The sequence below is a fragment of the Curcuma longa genome, chromosome 21 (genome assembly GCF_044706935.1).
Source record: "Curcuma longa cultivar G26 ecotype Majalengka, Jawa Barat chromosome 21, ITB_CL_G26_1.1, whole genome shotgun sequence".
Lineage (NCBI taxonomy): Eukaryota > Viridiplantae > Streptophyta > Magnoliopsida > Zingiberales > Zingiberaceae > Curcuma > Curcuma longa.
In genome coordinates, this window is record NC_133881.1 from 10,741,694 (window position 1) to 10,766,265 (window position 24,572).

The following is a 24,572-nucleotide window of genomic DNA, read 5'->3' on the forward strand; positions in this document are numbered from 1 at the left end:
TAACTAATACAATTTATTGCATGGACTTAAATAAGACAATTTCATAATCAGAAAGCTAATAATGATTTAAAGTAATAATAAAATCATGTCTAAAATTGCAATAACATCATAAAAGCTAAAACAATTATTTGGAGGCGGGTGGGAGTCATATCACGGCGCCAGGGAACATGTCGTATGTGACACCGGACTCGTCGTACTGCCAAATTTTCATTATGGTGGCGATGAGAGATCGGGTCAGCATTCCCTGACTGGTCCACGTCCAATAATGCGGCTAAGTCGAGCTCGACCACGAGGCCCGCTCGACAAAATCACATTAGAGCGGCGTCTTGCAAGACGGTCAAGTTCACGTCGCCGACGAGCTGACGCCCTCACTGTGGGCCTGTTCCACCGGAAAAATGCGTCTGGTCATAGGTGGACCACTTCCGCGCACACCTGCAATAGTGCCTGCGCCACGGTCGCCTCCGCGCTCGCCTGGGCTGCTGACCTCTCTGCGCGCCACTGGGCCACGGACGTCTCTGCGCCTGCGTGCGAGGCGTGCAGGGCCACTGTCGGGGACGTGGTCCGCGGTCTGCGCGGCCTCTGTGCTGGGCCGCTTGGCCACCGCGTTGGTTCGCCCAGCCCGCGTGACGACGGGCGTAAGCGTCCGGCCAACCCGCGTGACCGCGGACTGCGCGACCTCGTGGGAGGCCGCGGTCAGCACGTCCGTGCGCGTTGCCATGGGCCGTGAGACCTGCATGGTCGCGTGAGCGGCCGACATGGTCATGGACGGCGCGCCCGTCCACATGGATGTGAGCCGCGTCCCTCGCAGGCTGGCGAGCAACACCTCCGTCCAGTTCGCGTGAAGCGCCTCCGCCATGCACAGGAATGTTGACCGAGCGAGTCGTGGGAGAAGCGCGCAGTGCTGCAACATAATCCCTTGCAGTCATCAGTCGCCGATATCTAATTGGTGCCACAGACTCCTACGTGGGTGTCGGGCCACTGCCAACCACGCTATCCCCATTGTCGTCGATGGCGATCTCCGTTGGTTCAAAATCATCTTCTTCCATTGCAGCAAGCTCGTGCGCATAAAGATCATCCGATGACATCGAGGAGAGAGAAATGCGAGAGCTCTGATACCAATGTTAGATCTTGATGAAGGTGAGTACCTTGTCCGTTGTGGAATCTCGTAGAATTGGGAAGAGTACAAGAGTCATCTTCGTAGTTTCTCGCTCCAAACGCCCTGGGGATCCGATGGTGATTTCCCATGAGAGAAGTCTCGTACCGAGAGAGGGAGAAAAGGGGAGTCTTGCGCAATTTCTTTCCAAGAGAGAAAACTTGGCTTGCACAATTCATTGAAAAAGGATGATACCTCCATGCCTTTTATAGCAAATCAAAGGTTGCATTTGGCAACCTTGAGGCTAGCTCTCACGGACGGCTTCACCCCCAAGCTATGGTGATGAGAGGTCGTGCCTCGTTGACTAAGGAGCTAGCCATCGTGCCTCGTCGCGTCCAGATCAGGCCGGACAACATAGGGGAAAGGAGAAGAAGAGAGAATCGATAATTACCGACGGTCAATCATATGCTTCGCGAGTTGGAGAGAATTGGCAACAACGTGTGTGTGGGAGAGTTGCGGCAACCAATGTGATTTAGGGTAGGGATCCCTAAATCGTGAATTTAGAGACGAAAATGAACTCATCGCTAAATTCGTCGTTGAACTAGTGATGAATCATTGATGCGTCATTGACTCCACGACGAATCAATGATTCGTCACTAATTCAGTGATGAATCCTAGGTTTCATCATTGATTCAATGGTGAACCCAAGATTCGTAGCTAAACTTAAAAGTAGATCCTTTTGTGACGAATTAAACATTCATCATGAATTTACAACGAATTTTGCGATAATAATATTTTGAACACGGATTTTGTGATAAAACCTTTGCGTTGTTAATTTTGAGATGAAATTTATTTTTGTCGCTAATTTTGTTGTTATTTTACGACAAATCTATTTTCGTCTCTATTATTGTTGTTGATTTACGACAAACTATTTTTGTCGCCAAAATTTATCCCTAAATATATGTTTTTTTATAGATGGATATTATTTTAATGATATGATTCAATATAAATTAATCCATTTTTTATTTTTATTTTTCAATATGGGACTATTCCACATTTCTATTGGAGTCACTTTTCATCTATTTTTATTCACAATTCCAACAATCTACAAATGAATGGAAATTTATTGATATACAAAGAGATATAAGTGAAATGTTCACAATTGAATTTTACACAGTATAGGTAGATTTTATCTTTTGAAACTTTCCTTGTAAAGATCTATTTATTTTATTGATTTCTAGTTGATGCAATGTCCCTGGACTGTTCTCTAGTGCTGCTAAGTGAAGATGTATTTTCTTCAATGAGGTCCAAGTCGAGGGTTCGGCATTTTACATTAGAGTTGTCATCAGCCTTTATTCATATTATTGTCTCAGTCCTGATTTTGGTTACGAGGATAATCTTGATTTCGTTTACCTAGTTGAACAAGGTCTCTCTCGATGGTGGTCCTTAGCATAGTGCAATAGAACCACAGTATGCACCTACAAAAAAACCTTGAATTAGAGACGGATTTAGAGACGGAATTTTATTCCGTCTCTATTATTAGAGACGGAATTTAATATTCCGTCTCTAATAATAAAATTTGCGACGGAAAAATATTTCCGTCTCAAATTAGAGACGAAAATTTTAATATCCGTCTCTAATTAGCGACGGAATATTTTAATCCGTCTCTAATTAGAGACGGATGTTTTAATCCGTCGCTAATTATAGAGACGGAATTTTATTCCGTCTCTAATTTCGTCTCTAAAATCGCGTCTTAACCCTTCGGCGACCCCCTTTTTTTTTTTTCCCCGCGCCTCGTTCTTCGATTAGTCCGATTAGGGTTTTCTCCTCTTCCCTCTTCTCCGGCTGCTCTCTCTTCTCCGCGTCCCTCTCCTCCGGCGAACTCCGCGCGTCCCTCTTCTCCGCGCGGCCCTCTCCTCCGGCGAACTCCGCGCGTCCCTCTTTTCCGCGCGTCCCTCTTTTCCGCGCGGCCTCTCCTCCGCCGAACTGCCAGTTCAAGCTTGTTGAAGCAAGTCATGGAGCAAAGTCTCTCCCTGCAGTTGCGACTTGATACCCGTAATATTCCTTTCAAATTTGTAAATGCTAACTTTTGCTTATTAAATACTTTTGGTTTACTTTTTACAAGCTTTGCGTTGAATTGTACATTCTTACCTCATTATTATCTGCTTTAATCATTTTATATAAAACTGTTGAACTTTGTAGTTGGATCAATGATACAATTGTTGTGTCGGATAACACAATTTGGATGACTGAGAGCTGGAGCAGCAGTCATGAAGGCTATGCAGAAAGCTACGTAAGTATTGGATACTGTTTATTTCAGTAATGCAAATTTGGTCAGGCTTGGTTGTGAAAGGGATGATAAATTTCATGTCTATATATTGGATGATTTACTTTACAAGTGGATACCCAATCAAATCTAATCACTTTAATTTTGTTTGTTTATTACTTAGTCTTTACTTCTTATATAATTGATGTTTGTCATGGCAAAGTATGCTGGAAGAAGGCATAAATCTTATGTTCGATCTTAGTAAACTTAGTCTTTACTTCCTATGTCTTTGCCAGTTATTGGCATGTTGAAACTATCTTGATACTATCATTTAGTGCTTTAGTATAGATTTATGAATGATTTTTGCAATCTATCTGTAGCTTGTTTTTTATTGTTTCCTTGAATTAAATCTTGTAACCTTTAAGTTTCCCCTGTCTAACTCATTGATATTTGATAGATCCATGTATTTGATGCAATTTCATTAAAAGAGGTATCATGTCTTTCTTTTTCTTATCCAGGCAAGGAGCTGGCGACTGCAGCTCATGTGTGGGAGTCATGTTAGAACTTGCTCGTGGAATGTCTCAATGGGCTCGCCGGAGTGATTATTCTTGTATTTTTTTCACTTGATTTATTATGTCGTATTAAAACATTATGCATCATTCATCTTGCAACATCCATGGAGAAGCACTATCAGATTTGTAATAGATCTTGAAGCTATGGGTATTGGTGGAAAGTCCAGTATTTTTCAGGTTATTTAAGCTTATATTACTTCCTTTAGTTTTCTGGTTCTATTGTTCTCAGCCAACAAAGGGATCTACTTTTCATTCTCCTTCATAACTTGGTATATGTTCAGATATTAACTGAGTTAAACGTTCAACCATGAATAGGCTGGTTCGGTACCATGGGCTATTGAAACCTTTGCAAGGGTCTCAAAATATCCATCTGGTTTAGTCATTGCTCAGGTAAGTATTTTATTTTTCTCAAAATAAAACTGTTTTCTTTTCCTTGCTTGTGTCTGTCCTTGAATTTTTGATTTTTCATATGTTTATGCAATCTATATGCAAAAAATAACTATTTCTCCATTGATCTCATCATTGTTTTTGCAGTTGATAAGTTCGTTTAACTTCAAGGGCTTTGCCTCCCTTACAAAGATCCAACGGATTGAATGGAACAACAGGTGAGACATCATATACTTGCATACATCTTCCTCTAGATGTCAGTATTAATTTGAACCACTTTTGCAGGGGAATCACTTTGTGGAAACTTTTCTCAAGGTATCAGAGAAATTGCATCACACACAAAAATTGATGGAACCTCATTTTGAAACTGCCAATACTGTAAGTAGCCAACTAAGAACTATTTTGAAACTGCCAAAACTGCAATCTATATGCCAAAACTGTAAATTTCTAATTTTCCTTCTTATAATCTCTGAAGAAATGGGTTCCAGTCATTAAAGAGCAATGGTTGTTTCTTGTGTCAAGTGCTGAACCTTATGTGCAAACTATGTCAAGTAAAACAGTCGACATTTATCACAAATCTAAGTGTACCATATCCAGCCATGTAGTCAAACTACAAGAAATTTCAGATCCTTATTTCCAGGTACTCATGTAATTATTTCAACTGGAATACTCATAGTAGACATGCTTCTATACCAATGTGTTGGTACATGTTCTAATTTTTTTGTTTTCTGATACACCCAGCTATGGATATGATTGCAAAAGAGATGAAGCAGACAAGATTTTGCTTCGGACACAATTGCGTTGCCAGCTATGGATATAATTGGATACATGCTTGCTCCGAAGGTGTTTCTATTGTTCATTCTTGTTACTATTGTCTTTTGTAATATATGTAGCATAATGAAGATATGTTTGTAAGAAATGTAGAAGAAATAGTTAGTGCAACAGTTGAAAAATATTCTGTTGGAGAAAGTATTGTTTTGTGTAAATATGTATTGGTTGGTTATAACTATTTTCACTTGTATCTAATGATAATTATCTCATTATTATCTGGGTTTACTTGTATTGGTTGAATAATGAGTTATTCAAATTGTAAAAGACGACGGAACTTTAAAGTTCTTTTTTTTATTTTTTTATTTTTAAAAACTAGCGACGGAACTTTAAAGTTCTGTCGTTAATAACGAAATTTTTTTTATTTTTTATTTTTAAACTAGCGACGGAACTTTAAACTAGCGACGGAACCTTATAAATTCCGTCTCTAAATTTAGAGACGGAAATTAAATTCCGTCTCTAAATTTAGAGACGGAAATTAAATTCCGTCTCTAATTTTTTTGAGACGGAATTTTAAAGTCCGTCGCTAATTAGCGACGGAAATATAAATTCCGTCGCTAAAAGTGACGTCAGCGACCGAATTTTTCGCGTCCTCCTCCTCCTCCTCCACCGCCGCCGTCGCCTTGTTGTCTCTTCCCCTCCACCAAGTTAGCCAAGCTGCAACATACAATCTTTTTCACAAGATCTTACCTTTCCAGCAGAAGAACCTGATCTTGAGCTGTCTATAACTAAATAATGATGAAAAACCAGATCTTGAGTTGTCTATAAGTACTAAATAATGATGAAAAACCATGAGTTTAAGGGATGCTAATAGTTTAATAATCTGGTTCTTTTGTTTAATTTTGATAAATATGACATGTTAAATATAATAATGGATTAAAATTAGGAAAGATATTGAATATTTTTATGATATTAAACTATGATTTGCCAATGAAAAAATTTTATGACATAAGATCGATCAATAGTAAAAATTAAATATCTAAATTATAAAATAAATAAATAATTAATAAAATTATTCATTCTATATTAAAAGTCATTTGTTTTTCTATATAACCTTGCTTTGGGCGAATTAAGATTTTATTACTTAAAATGATATATATTTTTTATATATTTTCTCGTTTTAATAAAAAATATAGGATGATTTTTTAATAACTTTTTTTTGACATTTGGTCATTTTATATGACTTATTATGATGATAATTCTTTTATTCTATAATAATAAGGTGGAGTTTGTCATTCCAACGATTTTACATAATCGATCTCACGATCATTTATGATGATAATTCCAAACATATAAAAAGCAGATAAGAATGATATATAAACGTGATTAGATTTAAGTATAAATTATAATAAAAAATAAAAAAATATTTGTCATATTATTTTTAAAAGGAATATTAATTAATTTATTTTTTATACAATTGGCCCACAAAAATAAAAAGGTTGGCAGTGGCTTAAGCAATTGATGAAAGTGGATGCATGCTTTAACATGAAGAAAGCTGAATAGGGTTTCAGTTTGGTCTCTAAATAAAACCGAAAAGAAGACCAATTTAATTCTGGAGCCCGCCCCAGAAATTGCAAGCTCAAGCCGTAATTCTCCCATTAGGGTTCTTAAGGATTCATTTCACACAGTGCCCACCCATAATTCCCACTGACCTGCCCCACCTTTTGCTTTTCAATTCTGTGCTAATTAATATTAATTTTCGATAATATATGTGTTCTTCCTCGAAAGAGTTCGATTCCTTTCAGTTCCGTGTTTGATCCCGTTCCTCCTCGCTGTTCGTTCGTTATCTGTGCGAGATTTCTTCCGGTCCTTGTAAAGTTGGCATTTTTGATCGTCCGAGCACCTAAAGCTGGGATTTTGTAAACCCTATCTAGTGTTTCGGCGCTTGATCCCTTCCCTGTCTTGCTTTAGAGTCAAATTCGAGTCGTTCGATGGCTGTCCACCATCCGGGGCCGGGGTCGGCCTCCGGAACGGCGTCGAGCTCCAGCTCCGGGTTCCACTTCCTGAATTCGCCCTTCGGGGACACGACGTACACGAAGGTCTTCGTCGGGGGCCTCGCTTGGGAGACCAAGAGCGAGACGCTGCGCCGTCACTTCGAGCAATTCGGGGAGATACTCGAGGCCGTCGTGATCACGGACAAGAACACCGGCCGGTCCAAGGGCTATGGCTTCGTGAGTATTCCTTGGGTTTGCGTCCTTATGGGTTCTTGCAGTGTGGCGAAGCGAGATTGCTTTAGTTGTTCTTTTGTGTTTGTTTGTTGTGTTGGGATTAGGTCACTTTTCGAGATCCTGAATCTGCAAAGAGGGCGTGTGCCGATCCATCCCCAGTTATCGATGGCCGGCGGGCAAATTGTAATTTGGCTTCCGTTGGACGGCCACAATCTGTTCTTCCATTTGGCGGTATACCAACTTCGCTTTGCTTTTTATTGGATCATTCTCGCATGTCAAATATTTTTCTTAATGAGAATAGTATAAAAAATCTTCCTATGTAATATGCCAATGCTCTTTTGATTACCAGCCAATTCATTGTTTCTCCCTTGTAGTCAGTCATCTTCCTGAAATACAGTCATGATGCTGCATTGCTACTGACAGTATCTTTTGTTTCTATTGCAATAAGGTCGTCTATATGACAGTTATTTTTGAATTTACTAAGCGCATGTGCCATTTGAGGCAATCAAAATCCATTTACATTTTTAATCTCATTCATGTGAGATCATGCACATTTTTTCCTCTTTTATTCAGCTGCATAGTTGCATCTTGGGTAGCCTTGGTGCAATAATAAAGTTGTTGTCATATGGTCATGGGTTCGAGTCGCAAATATAGTCTCTTGTAATACAAGATAAAATTGTATATAATAGACCCAATGTGGTCCGATCTTTCTCCAGCATCCCCGCATTGGTGGGAACTTCTTGCACCGGTTTGTCATTTTATTCAGCTGCATCTTGGTGTATTGACTTATCAGAAGTTGATTGATGACTTAATTGCACTAATCTATTAAAGTAAATAAAATTGTTGAACATCTTTCACTTGCAGCATGATGATTTTTATTTGAATTTCCACAGAAAAATGTATTTCAAGTTTCAACTGAATCTCTTACCATTTTCCCTCATCATAGTCTCCAAAACCAGATCATAGAATCTCATCCTCTGTCCTTGAAAATTTTGCATTAGATTGGATTTTCTCAGTGTGCTCAGCATAATATGGATAGTTCAGTAGGAAAACTAAACTCGCCAACACATAGAGGAATGAAGATGTAGAGATAATTATGAATTTCACAGTGCATTCATTTTTAAGAAATAATCACCCTGATTATAAAGTTCTCCCCAGCGCACTAGTTATAGGCTGTAAGTAGAAAAATGATCAATTTTCTCCTTATAGAATGTTCTTAAAAGAATTTAGTTTTGTTACTTTGTGTTATTTTTGTCATTGAAGCATGTGCACCATCATGGTGGTCTTTAGTCTTAACCTCATTTTTTATCATCCGGTATTGTGAAGGTGCCTTTCAGGTAATTCTCAACGGTGTATTATTTTAGGGGTAAAACCATCAAATATGATCGGAATGTATGAGTGAGAAAGACCATAAGATGAAAAGAACAGGAAATGAAGAGGAAATGGAAGTGGGTATATAGGAGGAACAGTCATTGTCTAGTTCACATGCATTGCCTTTTGATCTGGTCCTGCTTCTTTTGGTCTAGTAACATTTCATTTTCCATGATGATTAATCCCTTGTCTAAGGACTAACTTTATTTCCTCATAATCGCTTAAGCTAGTAGCTACCTATGCTTATTTTATCAAACACTTGATAATTTTTCCAAGTTTCTTTCATATTGTCTTCTGGTTTCTATAAATCCACTTCCATCAAACAAACAAAATCAAAAGGAGATTATGAGTGAAGTTTAAGAATGTGAAGTATGATGGAATGCATGATTATTTATGTTTTATCATTTCCCCAATAGACGCATGAGGCATGGTATTACTATTTTATAACAAGATCATTGGTTGTTTTCTTCCATTTTTGTTTTAGTTCGCCCAAGGACAGTATCACCCTACATTGGAAGTGTGCCGGTTCAGCAAGGACCATTTGTTGGAAGCCCCACACAGCAATTATTTGGCTACCAACAAGGGTTTTCATATCCTCAATATAGGTTAGTTGATTGCCTAAATCTTCCAAAATCATAATTGGTTTTTGTAAAGGATTTGTCCTTTGAATCTACAGAGCTTGGTTACCTTATGGGATAATTGGTCATAAAGAGTTAATTAGTAAGATGAATGAGTGCTAGAAGCATTTAGACTAAGTTGTGGAGTAGGAAAAAAAAATACTGGTAGTATTCTGTGTGTTCAGATTTTTAAGTTGGAATGTAGTTTTAGAAGGGATATGTCTCTTCTCTGCTTCTATCTTTTGTAACATCTAGGCATCATTAGGGAAGAGGAAAACCTGTTTTGTGCATCTCAATAATTTACATAATGAGTTGAGATATAAGATAGAATCAAATATTATTGTTGCCTGACTATAACAAATTTTTGGAAGATAAATAAACTCTGGATCTTATCAGGAAGTAATAATTTCTTGTGAAGTATTAAGTGAATCTAATCTATCCTGTTTTTTGTTTCATTTTTCTTTTGAACAATTTAACAAAATAATAACCCTATTGCCAAGGTAGATTGAATAAATAAATGATAATATCAAAAGCACCTGGTCATGACTACGGAAGGTTATGTTGTGGCAGATCGTAAGCATGTTAATGGTTGTCATTATCATGGCGAGGAAAATGATGAGGCTAGAATAGTGCAATTTATTATTAGATTTAAAAGAGGACAATGGAATCCAATGGTGGTAGTTGATCTTGCATATTACTTCTATTGCACATTACTTGTCTTGCTATACTTTTATTGTTTATGATCACAATAAGTAGTAAAACCACCTTCTAAAGTTGGAACACCATAACATCATGGAGGTTGCGGTCCATGACCATTACTACCCATGTCATATAAAAGACATCTCTATTATGTTTTGTTTGTTTCCTTGTGCATTAATGTGATTCATCTTTGTCTCTTTGTGTATCATCACCTTTATGGATAATACAATATTATCATAATAAAGAGAAGAAATTCCACCGCATGCAAATGCAACACCATCATTATCTCCATACCTATGGTGAGAGATATTATGTATTGGAACTTCATAATATTGAGGAGGTGGTTGTCCATGATCTCTATTTTGTTTTATTCCTCAACTTGTGCATGATTGTGATTCATCTTTGTCTCTTTGTGTATCATCTCCTTTGTGGATAGTACAGAAATTATCATAATAAAGAAATGAAATTCCACCACAAACAAACCCAACGCCAACATTATTAACTCCACTTCAATGATGAGTGATATCATGTGTTTTCATTAGTCTTGGATTTAGATGCTTTTCACCCTCTTCTTCACAAGTGTGGATATAAGTGTTTATAAACATCTATTTTTAAAAAATTTCTGTGTCAGTTTTTGACATGAATGTGAAGGGATCATGATGTCCAACACTCCAAAGAGCAAAAACCTTAACTATTTTAGGTCAATCATCTTATCAATTTATTGACACTCGATATACAGTTATATCACTTGTAATATTCATCATATCTTTTAAATAACTTTTATTGTGTTAACCAAGTTTTCTTTGGTTTCCTTTACCTCTCACTCCTTAAATTCAATTTCTCTAACTAGTGATTTTATTTGCCATCTTTGGATATGTTTGCGTACCATTTTAGCTTTCCGACCTCATTTTATCATCTACTGGAGATAAAGTTTTTATTGTGAATGTACCTTGTTGATATTCCACCACTTTCCTTAGGTCAATCATTTAAGAGATTTGATGGTTTCCTTGCAGTTACAATCCATATGGACCTGAGTTCTTCTATCCACAGGTTTGGGACATAAATCATGATATCATATTTTTAAACTAGGGCTTCTTTGAAAGTTAAAATAGCTGCATCTCCTATTATTACCTCTTTTTCTTGTTTGTCCAGACTGTATATAGCCCGTACATGGGACATCATTATTTTCAAGTTTATGGTCTTCCTGGAGCTGTAAACCCAGCCATTTATCCACATGGTCAGCTTGGCCAGCCTATCTCAGCTGGGCCTGGTTATATGACAATTCAGGGTTACTCAACACCAGCTCACCAGATTGTGCAATTAGGTGGATCAAATGTCAATGGAATGCCTGGTGCACCTCGGCCGGTGATACAAGCACCCTATCAAGCCGGTACACTTTCGAAATTACTGCATCTTTAATTGTTTGATGTCCATTATTTACTAGTATTATTTCAGTTGACTGGCTGAAATGGAGTGCCCTTGTTCAAGTTGAGCTTTCCATTTCCAGATACCTGAGATTTGTGCGGCATTTTTTGTGTTCAATTTTAACTTAGAGAATTGGTCTGCACCTCATTTTCCTTCTATGTTAATTTGTCATTTGATCTTTATGAATATATCCTAAGGTCAAAAGGAGCTAAAAAAACATCTGACATTCTTGTTCCTTGCTTGTATATATGCAGCTCTTGGGAACTTTCTATGTTTATGTGCACATTCACTAATACAGTTTAACATTATGTTTTATCTTTTTAGGACTACCATCCAATGTTCCAGCTCAGCCACACTTCATAGTTCCTGCCCACTCACCACAGTTTGTGCAGGGCAATGGTTCAGATCAAACAACTGTTTGAAATGTGCATCATGATATCATCTTGAGGTACATCACGGATCCTTCTGTGGTTCTTTCTAGTTTTCTGCGACTCATTGGAACAGTTATTTGCTTCCTGAAACAGGTATCCTTAGATTGCAGCAGGACTAAGAAGAGCAGTACTTCACATTAGTGGCATGCATTCTTGCCTTGCAAACTATCATCTTTGCATTCTAGAGGTTAGTTCTAATTTGTACCAACATTTGTGGGTAATTTGATTGATTTCTTTCCTATTTGTTAGTATTTGAGGTTGTGTTGGCGCAAAAAATTATATATGTTTGTCTTTGCTATGCTAGATTGTCTGATAATTTCTAGTAGCAGCAGCATATACTAGGACCTTCAGCCTTTTACCGTATGTTTACTTCTGGCATGCAAACTTGTAATCGATAGTTCATTTCATTGGCCACTTTTATAGTAGCTTCCTTGTTTATAACTATTTAATGCTCTTGTATATATAATTTCACATTTTTTACATTAATTCAGTAGAATACAATTGAGAAAAAGCACACCAAGAGCATGAATAAGCCAATGAGCTTAAGAAAGTAGAATTTGTGGTTAGTAAAAAGTGGGCACCTGAGTAACGTTGGCAAAAGCAAATTTTGATTTAGTTGCATATTCACATGGTAAGAAATATTAACTGGAATAATTGGGTGTGAATATGTTTAGGGAAGTTTTATTAGAATGATACCACAAGGATGGTTTGATTAGAATGATGCCACAAGGATCTTTGTCAGAATGATGATTTAAAAAATTGTGAAATGAAGGACTTCTTTGTGCCAGATACCTTTTACTATACGAATTAGCTCTGTTTGTCTGTTGTAAACCACAATACAAGGAGAAGATTACCAATCAAAAGGAACAAATACACACGTAATATGTGCATTTTGGAGCAAGTTTTGCTGAAATATTCCTTGTATACACTCTAAGTGGATACCTTTCGTTCTAAGAGAAATCTGGTGTCATTGCTGATGTTAATGATCATCTTCTGCACACCATGCTGTGAGCCTCTGGTAGTTGTACTTCTAAATTAGGCTCCTTTTGAGAACCTTTGACTGGGATCACAAAGATCTGTTTAAACTTCTTCTCATGATGCGAGGCTATGGTTAGTTGAAGACCCACATCCTAGCAGTGGATCAGAAATCAACCAAATGTGGTTCTCTCCATAGTGGTAATAACATTTATTTTAAAAACTTACTGTTACATTAGCCAGCGTACATACGTGCTGCTAAATTTTTAAGAGTGAGTTGATAGCATAGCATCCTAGTCATGAACTGAAGTGTCTTTCAGTTCTGAAACTCTGAATGAACTCACATTACTCTTACTGTCTTTCAATGCTGTAATTGTTATTTAAGACCCAGCTAATTGTTATTTGGTTTAGCATTTGGATGAGGTTCCTATAAAATTTCTTGTTAAGTCACTAAGTTTATAGATGCATTCAGAAGGATGCATCCTGGGTTTCTCTTCAGATCTTAAAGAAGAGTTAATCTTGACTTTTGGGATCAAGGTATTTGTGCAATATGTAACTATCAAAAACAGGACAAGTCCTTGCAGATTCATGTGCACTATTGATCAGAAACACAATGCCCATTGATAAAAGAAAACGCTTTTGCTTGTTAAGAATCACAGACAGATGAATTCTCTTTTTGCAGGTTGTCTTTGTCATTGTCGGTTACAGAAGTCATCGAGTTGCTCCGACGGAGGGAGCCAAAAGCATGAGAGCGCAGATCGCTCTGCGTGCAAGAACCGGTGGATACCTGCCCGCCCGCCGCCCATGTCCTATATGCAGCATATATGCACACGTGAATTGAGGAGTCAGAATTGGAGTCTGACAACTCTTTCCACTTCTCCCTCGATAGGAAGATCGAAGCTGATTCCACTGCCAACTGATTTTGAAATGTTCTTAAATGGTAAGATCATCTTCAATGTAACAGTGAACTTGAAGCTTCATACTCCCTGTGGAGTCTATTATTAGATAGATCAGATACTATTAAACAGTGTCATAGAAATAAATAGCTGGTCCTTGAAGGTGTCAAGATCAGCTCCAGTCAGTGTTCGTAAGTCTTTTCAGATACATTTGCACTCTTACCTGTACCACATTTCCGGACCAATTTAAGTCTTTTTTTCATTATGACAGTTTTTTTGCTCTTTTTGGGGAAAAAATTGCACATAGCGCAGGCAGAATATCACTGCAACATGCAAAAGATGGAATAAACTTACTAATATAAGTAGTAACAAGCGCCTTTCGCAATACATTCAAGGGAGAATTTGGTATGGAAATTTGAATTTCCTGTTAGACTGTGAACCAAGCAGTGAAAATAATGATGTAATTCCAACATCCAAATTGTTGAAAAAGTAATTGAATTACTATGAAATTCTGGAAAGCAAATAAGAATGGGGCTAAAAAGATTGATTACTGCAAGATCCTATCAGCAACAAATGATGAGTACAGTTACGTGAACAAGGTAACCACATCTCTCCTATATCCCCTAACTATCAACAGCCTTGGAACATTCTCCACTAGAAGATCCATATACTCCATGTAAAAGTATGCAGGGTGGTTCGAGGGAGGTGGAGGCAGGCTAACCAGCACAACGGCAGCCATCCGCGAGTATCTGAGGATGGTTGAATTTAGCTTTAGGGTTGTGTAAAGGAACTTGTCAACTTGTTGCTCATTTACAACTACTGGCTTCCCATCAGCCATCAAGGATTTCCCTTCTCTTTCGGCTGTCTCCTTCATCTCAGCAAGATACTCGGCAATTCGATGTTGTGCACCAGAAAATGCCTCTGTGGATTCATCTTGTTGGCCCACATTATCGACATTTGATTCCCATGACTTCATTGTTATGACAATTACCTCAGCTTGCATGCGGAGATCATAAAGGAACTTCTTGACATCAGTCTTGAGGACTTCAGCATCTGTGTCCTCTTCAGCAATGCAGAAGACCTGGATCTTGCAGCCTTCGAAACTCTCTTTTGTTAGTAGGAGCTGGGACAGAAGAAGCATGAGTCCACCGTCTCTCACAATCCAATATAGGTCAATTGTGCCAAATTGTTTCTGATACTCGCCGGGCCACTCATCAAGGCCTTTGACTATCACGACTGCCTTGTTGGCGATAATGCAATCATTAATAATGCTGACAAAAGTAGATGGAATCTGGGTGAGGTTCTCCCGACGCCAAATCTCAGGATATCGCATAACTACGATATTGGGCTTAAGGTTGCCTAGACCCATTGTCTGGACAATTCCACGGAAGCCATGAGCCATTGTAGGTGCAACGATAATCTCTGCCACTGCTTCACAATGTTTGTAGTCTATGTAGGTGCTCAGCTGGTGGCAGGCCGTCTTAGCATCCTCGGCCAGGTCATGATAGTCACCATCAAGAATTGAGACAAAAATTGACATACCACGACCTTTTTTCTTCATGCAGTTAGCAAAATCTGCTAGCTTTGGGTGACAAGGAACATTTTCTGGTAGCTTGCCCCATGGCCGACAGAAGATGAGGGGGATAGGGTACCAGTTCTTTGGATGTACCTGGTTGGCTGCAAAAACCAACAGGCATAAGAAACCAATAATGGTAGTGTTTCACTAGAAAGGCAGCACTAGTATTTCGTAAATACTGTAAGACAATTAGTTATCATTATACAATTGTGCAATAAACTGAGCGATTACACATTCTCCCTCAAAATCATAACAAAACCAAACCTTCATATATATGTACCTCCCAGTGATCGAAGACTTCGCAAGGCTAGTTGAAAATAGGCACTCTTGAACCCGTCTCCCCAGTCACCAGCCTTCCCTTGTATGCTCACATAATAATATATGAGACTAGCAAGGGCCAAAGATACCACAGTGAATGGCCAGGAGATGAGCAACATGATCACTGGATAGATCAAAATTAATCTTAGAAATAAAGCATTTACTGGTCAAAAAAGGATTCATGTCCACTGTAAGTTGGTCTAGAATTGTTACTTTCATTTAGATGGTATATCTTATATAACTAGATGCTTCAACAATTGACACCTTATCTGCATAAAGGAACATACCAACGCAAAGCAATGCCCCAACAAGTGAGAAGCTCCAGTGGTGAAACCTCCATCTAGGGCGCCAGCTAGGAGCATCGAGTAGGTCAAGAAGGAAGCAGGATAAGTTGACTCCAGCATAGCATAGAAGGAAGAACATTGTTATAGTAGGTGTGATCAGATCTAGGTTTCCAATTAAGACACAGCTGATACAAATGAAGGCAGTAAAGAGAGTTGCCAAATGAGGTTCTCCTCCTTCTGTGACCTTGAAATATTTAAGAACAGGGAGGATGTCATCATTTGCTATTGCCGCAAGCAAGCGTGGTGCACCTGTCAAACTCTGAAGTGCAGCACCTAAAGTGGAGAGCACAATCCCAACATATATAATTGATGGAGAAGGCCAAGCAACTTCAGCAGTAAGAAGCCTGCACAAGTTTTAAGATGAGACAGGAAATACAGCCAGCATGAATGTAAAAAGAGATATTGTTTCAGGTCAGACACAGTAAATAGAGCTAAGAATATATTTACGTATAAATCTTTGCTAATCCACTTTAAAAACTGACTCAAGCAAAAGAACATCAATTTATCATACAGATCACCTCTAAATGATTGGTATTAAGAGAATCCATTGAAGAACCATGAAGCTACTGAGAAGAATGAGGTTGGTAATTTCAAGATAGAGAGAGAGAATATTGCCTATTCATATAGGTCCTAACCAACACGTTCATGTTTAAATCAAGCAACATCAAGTGATTCATAAAATCTTATTTTAGTGAAGAAAATGTAAAATATTGTTGCTACAACTTGGTATTGTAATTATAACACAAGTGTGCGGTCCTTGGTTTTATACAACACATGGATTCAGTGGAATCAAGATGAAGAATCCATTTCAAAATGTGATGCAACTATAGGCTAATAATTTCATCCAAACATACACGTTTCTGCAATTTTAGATGTTTTTTCCCTTCAAAGAGATGAATTAACACACCAAGTCTTGTCTGTTTTAACATCCCTTAACTAGGCCAAACCAGGAGGAAGACAAAAAAGTTCTTTAGAATGATGACATTACGTTGATCAAGTAAATGATGTCCTCTACCATTTCTACCCATTCTACATAGGGATATAATTGGTTTAATTGTCTAGTTACAAACACAAGTTTTAATTTACTGATGCATTAACATCCTGTTATCCTAGCTTAATTAAGAGTGGAAGGTAGTAATCATATTAATAAAGTTTTAGGATGAGTAAATCTTAAAGAGGTATGTATAAATTAAGTTAATCATGTCCAGGTTCTTTGTATGGGCCAAATTTATTTTTCCATGCTCTTCCTCTCTGTTTTTTTCCTTCATTGGTTGGTCCTCAGTGTAACAATATACCTCTTTTTTTAAGCTCATAATGGCAACAATATATTGGCCATTCCTGCACAGAATATATCCATATAAAGTAAGATACTTTATGCTGATTTATTTCAGTCATCTACCTAATCATTCCATCTTGTCGGAACACAATTTTTTTGTGCTCGCATAGAAACAGCAATTTGAAACAGTGTTTTGCCAGAGTAAGACAAATAATTCAAGACAACTATATTGTGCTATAGAGAAAATGCTGGTACCGGTTTGTCAGCAACTCTTCTCTGGTGGCCAAGGATCCAAATAATATAACGGATATCAAATACAAAAAGGAGGTAACAAGTGTTGCAGAAAGTGTTCCAACTGGTATGGAGCGTTGTGTATCCTTCAATGATGCAGATCGGTTTGAACCAGCCATAATTCCTGTTACAGCTGGAAAGAATAGACCCACCAATGCACTGCAAAACATAACAAGAACAATACAGATATAAATACTTAGTTAAGTCTATAAAACCTTATAGTTATATATTAGATTTTATAAACATGAAAAAAACAACGGTAGGTTTCTACTTTCTAAGCTAAATGGCAAGCTTATTGACAAAGAAAAAAAAAATCAAAGGGACGCCCCATTATTTTGGAATCATTAATAATCAAAAGAGTACCCCACCTCACCAGCCCCCTGTAAAATGGCAGTGTTGTCCTCCAGTACACTGTTCGACATTATTATATCTTGCCATTCAGTTCCATCAGCCAGTTGTATGAACCGGATATAAATCTACTAAAGTTTCATAGCTGGTACAATGTGCATGATAGGTGAACAAGTCTGAGTTATAGCAACATGATTTCGTAACTGCTACAACATAAATGTTAGATGAACAAGTCAAATCCGCATTGTAACATCTACGAAATCATAACTACTACAATGTGAATGTTTTTGAACATGTTAAGTACTATAACGCAAACTTATCTTGTTCATACAATTGACCAACTGGCTCAAGATTTAATGTGTGTGGTAGGAAAATTTAATGTTGAACAATGCAATCGAGGGCAGTTGGGTAAATACATGAGTTGCTAGTGGGGTAGGGCGTCCTTTTGATTAAAAATAAAAAAGGGATGCCCTTTGATGATTTAAAAAAAACGAGTGCCCTTTTGATTTTTGCCCAGGAAAACATAGCCAACTAGCATAATGATATTTTATCTTTCATGCACACATAATTTTTAATTTAATTTTTAATTTGAATACTGAACCCACAAGTTCTTTCAATCTTTTCAGGTATTAACATACTATTCTACTAAGAAAATGTCCAATTATCTGGTGTACTTGGTTTTGAAGCTTTGATATCGCCAAATGAACAACCACATGTTAGTCTCACAAAGCATGTTTCGGTTGACTATATGAGTCTCCTAGTCTTCATCAAAATTCTATGACTTAATCACGATATTTACTTGTATGTCAGAAAACAAGGAACACTCAATACTGAATTTAACTTTATATTCATCAAATTTGGTTCATTATCAGGGATTTGTCGAGTATGCTCAATAGCCTATGTCCCACTATCTTCTAACCGTGAAGGTTATTTGACATTACCAGAACTTATAATGGGGCTCTAACTAAATTTTCAACACAAGCAACAAATAGGGTTCTTTACAAGATTAAATTATCATACCAGGATGAATAAGCGCCACTATTTTATGTGAAATTTAAAACATAAATATGGCTTACTTAAAATTCCAGTATATAGGTCCTTCTGGATCAGGAATTCCAGCATTTGTAGTAAACTGATAATCAGAACTCCAATTGTCTTTGAATGTTTGTGATCTCAATCCCGTTATGCCACCTGCACCAGGCTCCAAAAAGAGAGCAACATATGCATGAGGCAACAACTAAATGAAAAACTGCGACATGTGACATGCAAAGTGAAGACTGGAAAAAAAAACTTTGAAGTAGAGAGAAAGATCATACACATAAAAGAAGAAAATAACACAGCTAGCTTACTTGAATCATTACTCCTTGAAGATGAAAAAATTCCAATGTATATGCAGAAAAGTGAAAAAAGGACGGGAATTAAGAAAGCCGGAGCTACCCTGTTTATCATCTTTACTCCGCCAAATACAACAAAGCACAGAAGGATAGCCACAATAACTCCATAGACTTGCAGGTCACGCAAGCTTGGAGTCGATACCATTGTTACTACTTCAGTTGTTGTACCATTAGCAGCAGTGCTGTTGCTGACGAGTGTAACAGTTTCTGAAAGGAAGGAATATGATTAATATGGATATGCAAATAAGTAAGAAAACAGATAACTGGAACGATCCTGAATAGCATTAAAAGGAAAATATCCAACCAATGTTTTCTATATTGCAGATATGAAAGCCACCAAAGTATTTTCTATAGACACTTTAGACGCTGTCCTATATTGCAGATATGAAAGCAACCAAAATATTTTCTAAAGATCATGGGTAATGTTTCATGTGAAAATTACTATTATTCAAAGAGACACTTTAGCAACTTCACACATTATCTTTATTCTACTGTATAACTGAACAAATATCTTCATCTTTTTTGCAGAATTCCACCATTGTTTCCTTTCAAATTATTCTTGTAAACTTGAATACTAGCATATGAGGACTTCATATTTGTTCCATTTTAGAACTTCACATTTATTGTATTTAATCAGGTATCATCATAGTCTCATGTCAATTTGTGTCTTTCATGGTTATACATGCTTTTTTACTCTTCCTCCACATGAAAAAATTAAGACATTGGTTTTTGACTATGCATACCATACTATTTTCTCATTTCTTCACGCAATCACAGATGTATTGTACTCCCATATAACGCTCCAGTGGCCATACAGCTATGTTAAGCTTTCTACAGATACCATCATCTTATACATTATTTTCCAGACTGATATGACAGATTCATGCATATTCTCATTCTTATTCAACCTCTACTCTAAAAAATTCCACAAGAAACTAGTCAGAATATCTCAGGAGGATGATAATTGAGAAAGCAACGACTGAGGATTTACAATTTTACATACTGATTGTGCTATTACATTATTAAGGTTCCTTTTAATTTTCCATGTTTCTACATATTGGTTGCTTCACTTCTTATTTCCTCTTCCATTTTACTTTCCATGAATAGGAAATGCATTTTACTGTGGCTTTCTAACCCAAACGTGATCACACACTTTCTTCACTACACTTCACCATTTGTCCTTTCTTTTTCTTCTCAATGGGTACCAAAGCATATCAATAAATGTTTCTAAATTTGTACCAATTTATTAGGACTTCCATTTAATTACAAGATCATGGATAGAGAAGAATATTAGTATTTGAGAGGAAAAATATACTAATCTTTAGGAAATCTTAGGACTATGGTAAGGGTACTAAGGGTAGCCGTATTAAATGTTGACATAAAAGCAGTATGAAACATAAGTGGGGAATGGGATAGATTGTCATGGATAGCAAAGTTCATGATAATTTCTAAAAGACGTTGATGACAAGGATTTTGCATCATTAATATTAGATGCTAGTATATGAAACTAGGAAAGTCAAACATATTTCTGCAAATTTTGGACAGAAAAGAAACAAGGGTCAACATGCCCAAAGGAGAAAAAAAAAACTTTATGAAAACAAATGGCATGAACTTTTACAGATTCAAGGCACAAATGATATCATGCAACTAGAATTTATACTAATCAAGGATGTGTTTCAGTGCTAGTATATATAAGCTAGCACGTGCAAGAATCAGGCTTATTTATGCATTAATTCCTCTGACACGTGCAAAAATCAATCATAATTCCTCGACATGTGCAAAAATCTACATGCTTATCTATGCATTGAATTTAGTTTCTCACGCATTCCATGCTATTATATATATAAGCTAGCATCAGCAGTTGGGATTATGGTGTACCAATTGTTCCTGCAGATAATCCATAATAGTTGCTAAAATTGTAATATCCTAGAAATTTTAGGATTTGCATTAACCAATTTAAGATCAAGACCTAAGTGGTTGAGTTAAATGGGTAGAAACCTAAATTTAGGCAAATCATTTAAGTTAACTAGGTTGGACCTAGAATTAAGTTAAGATTATTTTAAATAAATGGGATGGGAAGATTGGTCTCGCGAAGACAAATCAAACGAAATTAGTTTAGGCCAAATCGGAGATCGTTTGGTCAGTGAACCAAACGAACCAAGATTGAACCAAACCGAACCAAGTTGATTTGGTTCGTACCGAAAGAGATTTTGATAAAATAAAATAGATAAAAAGATTCGTTTTGGAAAGACGAATCCAACAAAACTAGTTTGAGTCGAATCGGAGGTCGTTTGATTGGTGAATCAAGCGAACCAAAGTTAAACCCGGTTCGCTACAGTAACCGGTTCAATAGTTTTAATATATCTTAGGTTTTTAACTTGGTTTAGTCGATAAAAACTTGGTTAACGGCGTTAATTTAGGTTTAATCGGCCAATTTACTGTGCATTCCTCGTTATAAAAGGAAATCCGAAGCCTTTCTTTCCTTCCGATCACGACCCTTCCCTCATCTGCCGAAGCCGTGAGCCTTTCTTCGCCGGCATCTTCCCCTCCTCTCCTTCCGACGCCGGCCTTCCTCCCCCTAGTTGCCACCACCGTCACAGTCCTTGGAGCAGAGCCGCTGTCGACTTCTCCCTGCCCGACGTCGTTTGAAGACTCTGCCGAAGCACTGCCGCCTGCGACGCCTTCTATCGCCCGCCACGAGAAGAACCACAAGCCGCCGCCATCTCCTAAGCTCCCACCGGAGTTCCTCCTTGCCAGCCGACGCCGCTCGATCGAGGTTGCCCTCTGGTTCCTGTGAAGCCCGACGCCGCACCGACCGCCGCTGCTTGCCCGGCTCAGCACCGCACGCCGTCTCCACCACCGTCGTCTCCTTCCTCTGAGTGCTACCGCATGGAGAAGACAAGCAGCCGACGACAACTGCCCTTTCCTTCCCTGTTGTGATTCTGCCGAGCCGTGCTTCGTTTGGTTCCCATTTGATTTCATGATCTTGAACAGGGCTTGATTTGGAACTAATCTTAGAGGTAAGCTCTTGAGTTCAAGTAGTTAAATTTTGGGTTGTTGCCGAGTGGGTTGGATCGGTAAATAGGTTAGGTTAAATTGGTTGTTGAAGTTAGATTTTAATCGGATTAATTGGTTAGGTTGGAATTGGGTGATGCATGCCACATGTTCGATTAAATTCCTCTTAGGTTTACATAGTATTTGTTAATGCAATTTAGGATGTTTAAATTCTACATTGTTAGTTAGGTTAAAGGGGAGTGATACATGGTGTTGATCGTATTTAGGGCCAGGTTAGTGTCTGACTCGGTTAGTACGGTTAATTAACAAGGAACATTGTTTAAGTAGGTAAACAATTAACTTAGGTTAACGGGGAAAGAGGTTAACTTCAATTAACCGAGTCATGCTGAATGGACAAGTTAGTGCTAAACCTTGGATCGGTTAGATTGACTTGTGTTGCTCCTCGTTGATTCGGATTAGGCTAACTAGAGTTAGTTGGAGGTTAAATGGGAGGCTTAGTTTGTTGAAAATCTACTAAAAATAAATTATTTAGAGGATGCTTTGTTTGCAGGACCTTGATGGATACGGAGAGATTTTATTGCGATGATTCGTCATTCAGGTGGGTAATTCCTGTGTTTGGTCAACACAGGTTCAGTTCTTTCCCAGTGTATGTTACTTTCTATCATTGTTAATTATATGTCTTATCGTACTCCTGTTCCTTGCTACTTGGATACCTTAGTTGCACTCATAATTATTTCTTGCTTGACCTTACTTCCGTTGACCTTGGATTAATACTCCTGACTGTGTTTCTACTCTGGATATGACATTTGTGATTTTTATTGTTATAGTTCTTTCCTTATGATACTTGAGATCATTATGACCTATACCTACACTTATTGATTAGCCTGGTAGGTGCTAATGACTATGAAATGAACATCTCATCATGACGCTGGACAACGATTGTAAATCCCAATGATGTGGGTCTATGTTGTCTATAGTTGGCCTTTAGTAGCATATTGATATAGGTGGTTATGGCCCCTACTTCCATCATGTTGATGGCGACTGTATGGCAGTGTACGCAGTCGATGGCTGTATGGCAGTGTACGCAGCCGAGTCGATGATCTGATCCCGACACCGGTTAGGGGTGGTACTCAGAGAGTATTAGAGGACAGATATCGGCCATAGGATATGGGATCACCGGACGCGGAGCACTGATCCCTCGCTTTGGATCACCGGACTACTTTGTTGTAGGGCGCGGAGTACTGATCCCTCGATGCCGGCCATACTCAGCCTCAGATGCTTGCACGAGTGCTGTAGCGTGTGGGGCAGTTGCATCATGCATACGCATATCATGTTATATATATGTATTGGACCGTACTGATCCTGCATTTGATTGCTTATCTGTTTGATACTTGATTGTTGCATTCTGTTTGACATGTCATTCATATGACGCATCACATGAGACTATTCTAGTGCTTACTACCTGCAGAGTTATTTAGGATATCCTGTTGAACTGTGGTATGTATCCTTGTTATTTTATTTATCTCTTCATGCACTATTTGTTTCTATATTACCCACTGAGTTTTGTACTCACCTCTTTGGACCCTGGGATTTTTCTGTCTTCCCAAGTAACAGGTAGGAGCTTACAGATGATGTCAGGGATCTGCCGGATGCTTCCATCTCACATCAGCAGTCTAGTGGGTTTAATGTATTCATTTTATGTAGTAGTTCGATATGGGTTAGACCCGACCACGGGCCGGGTCCAAACCGGACCCGGCCCGGAACCGGCCCGGGTCAACGGGCCCGGTTAACCGTTGACCCGGTTAGCCGGGCCAAACCGTAACCGGCCCGGCAGGATGCCGGGCCGGTTAAGGTTCAGCCCATTTGGAACCGACGAACCGCCGGTTTGGTTTTTTTAATTTTATAATTTTTTAATACATTTTTTATATAAAATATATTTATTTAATTCAATTATAAGTTAATTTGGCATTGTTAGGAATCGAACCGGAGACATTCTGAAACACAAACACATATACTTACCACTGTTCTACAACACTTTTTGTTATAAAATTAATATAATTATATATATACTATATTTATATTTATTTAATTCATTTTTAATACGCCATTGATGGGGAACCATTCTCACCGGTCAAAGACGTAGACACTCACCATTTACCCCTAATGACTTTTATACATAATTTCAATACGATATTATATATAATATAGTTCCATTTACCCCCAATGACTTTTATACATAATTTCAATACGATATTATATATAATATAGTTATATATTTATTT

At 37.9% G+C, this 24,572-nt stretch overlaps 2 protein-coding genes across 6 annotated transcripts in view; one reads left to right on the top strand and one right to left on the bottom strand.

Annotated features, from left to right (window-relative positions):
* The first annotated feature begins 6,716 nt into the window (after positions 1-6,716).
* LOC141814764 (uncharacterized) lies at positions 6,717-13,993 on the top strand. 2 transcript variants are annotated; one of them, XM_074702709.1, is made up of 8 exons: positions 6,717-7,317; positions 7,419-7,545; positions 9,170-9,290; positions 11,015-11,051; positions 11,154-11,391; positions 11,751-11,874; positions 11,951-12,044; positions 13,515-13,993. In XM_074702709.1, the coding sequence occupies exons 1-6, from the start codon at positions 7,078-7,080 to the stop codon at positions 11,846-11,848; spliced, it is 861 nt and encodes a 286-aa protein (XP_074558810.1). In that variant the 5' UTR covers positions 6,717-7,077; the 3' UTR covers positions 11,849-11,874; positions 11,951-12,044; positions 13,515-13,993. The 2 variants fall into 2 exon arrangements, with proteins under 2 accessions (XP_074558810.1, XP_074558811.1); XM_074702710.1 differs by lacking the exon at positions 13,515-13,993 and adding an exon at positions 12,162-12,172.
* A 113-nt stretch (positions 13,994-14,106) lies between these two features.
* LOC141814731 (cation-chloride cotransporter 1) overlaps positions 14,107-24,572 on the bottom strand; it is a 28,037-nt gene continuing 17,571 nt past the window's right edge. For all 4 annotated transcript variants that reach the window (XM_074702676.1, XM_074702677.1, XM_074702679.1 and 1 more), the window contains 6 exons: positions 19,231-19,482; positions 18,958-19,072; positions 17,498-17,692; positions 15,910-16,310; positions 15,585-15,746; positions 14,107-15,405 (listed from right to left, as the gene is read on the bottom strand). In XM_074702676.1, the coding sequence (XP_074558777.1) occupies positions 14,315-15,405; positions 15,585-15,746; positions 15,910-16,310; positions 17,498-17,692; positions 18,958-19,072; positions 19,231-19,482 (2,216 nt within the window). In that variant the 3' untranslated portion in view covers positions 14,107-14,314. The remainder of the gene's footprint in view (positions 15,406-15,584; positions 15,747-15,909; positions 16,311-17,497; positions 17,693-18,957; positions 19,073-19,230; positions 19,483-24,572) is intronic.

Coding starts and splice junctions, on each gene's coding strand:
- LOC141814764 (XM_074702709.1), top strand. CDS start 7,078: ATGGCTGTCCACCATCCGGGGCCGGGGTCGGCCTCCGGAACGGCGTCG. Junction 9,291..11,014: donor TTTTCATATCCTCAATATAG/GTTAGTTGATTG, acceptor GTTTCCTTGCAG/TTACAATCCATATGGACCTG. Junction 11,052..11,153: donor CTGAGTTCTTCTATCCACAG/GTTTGGGACATA, acceptor TTGTTTGTCCAG/ACTGTATATAGCCCGTACAT.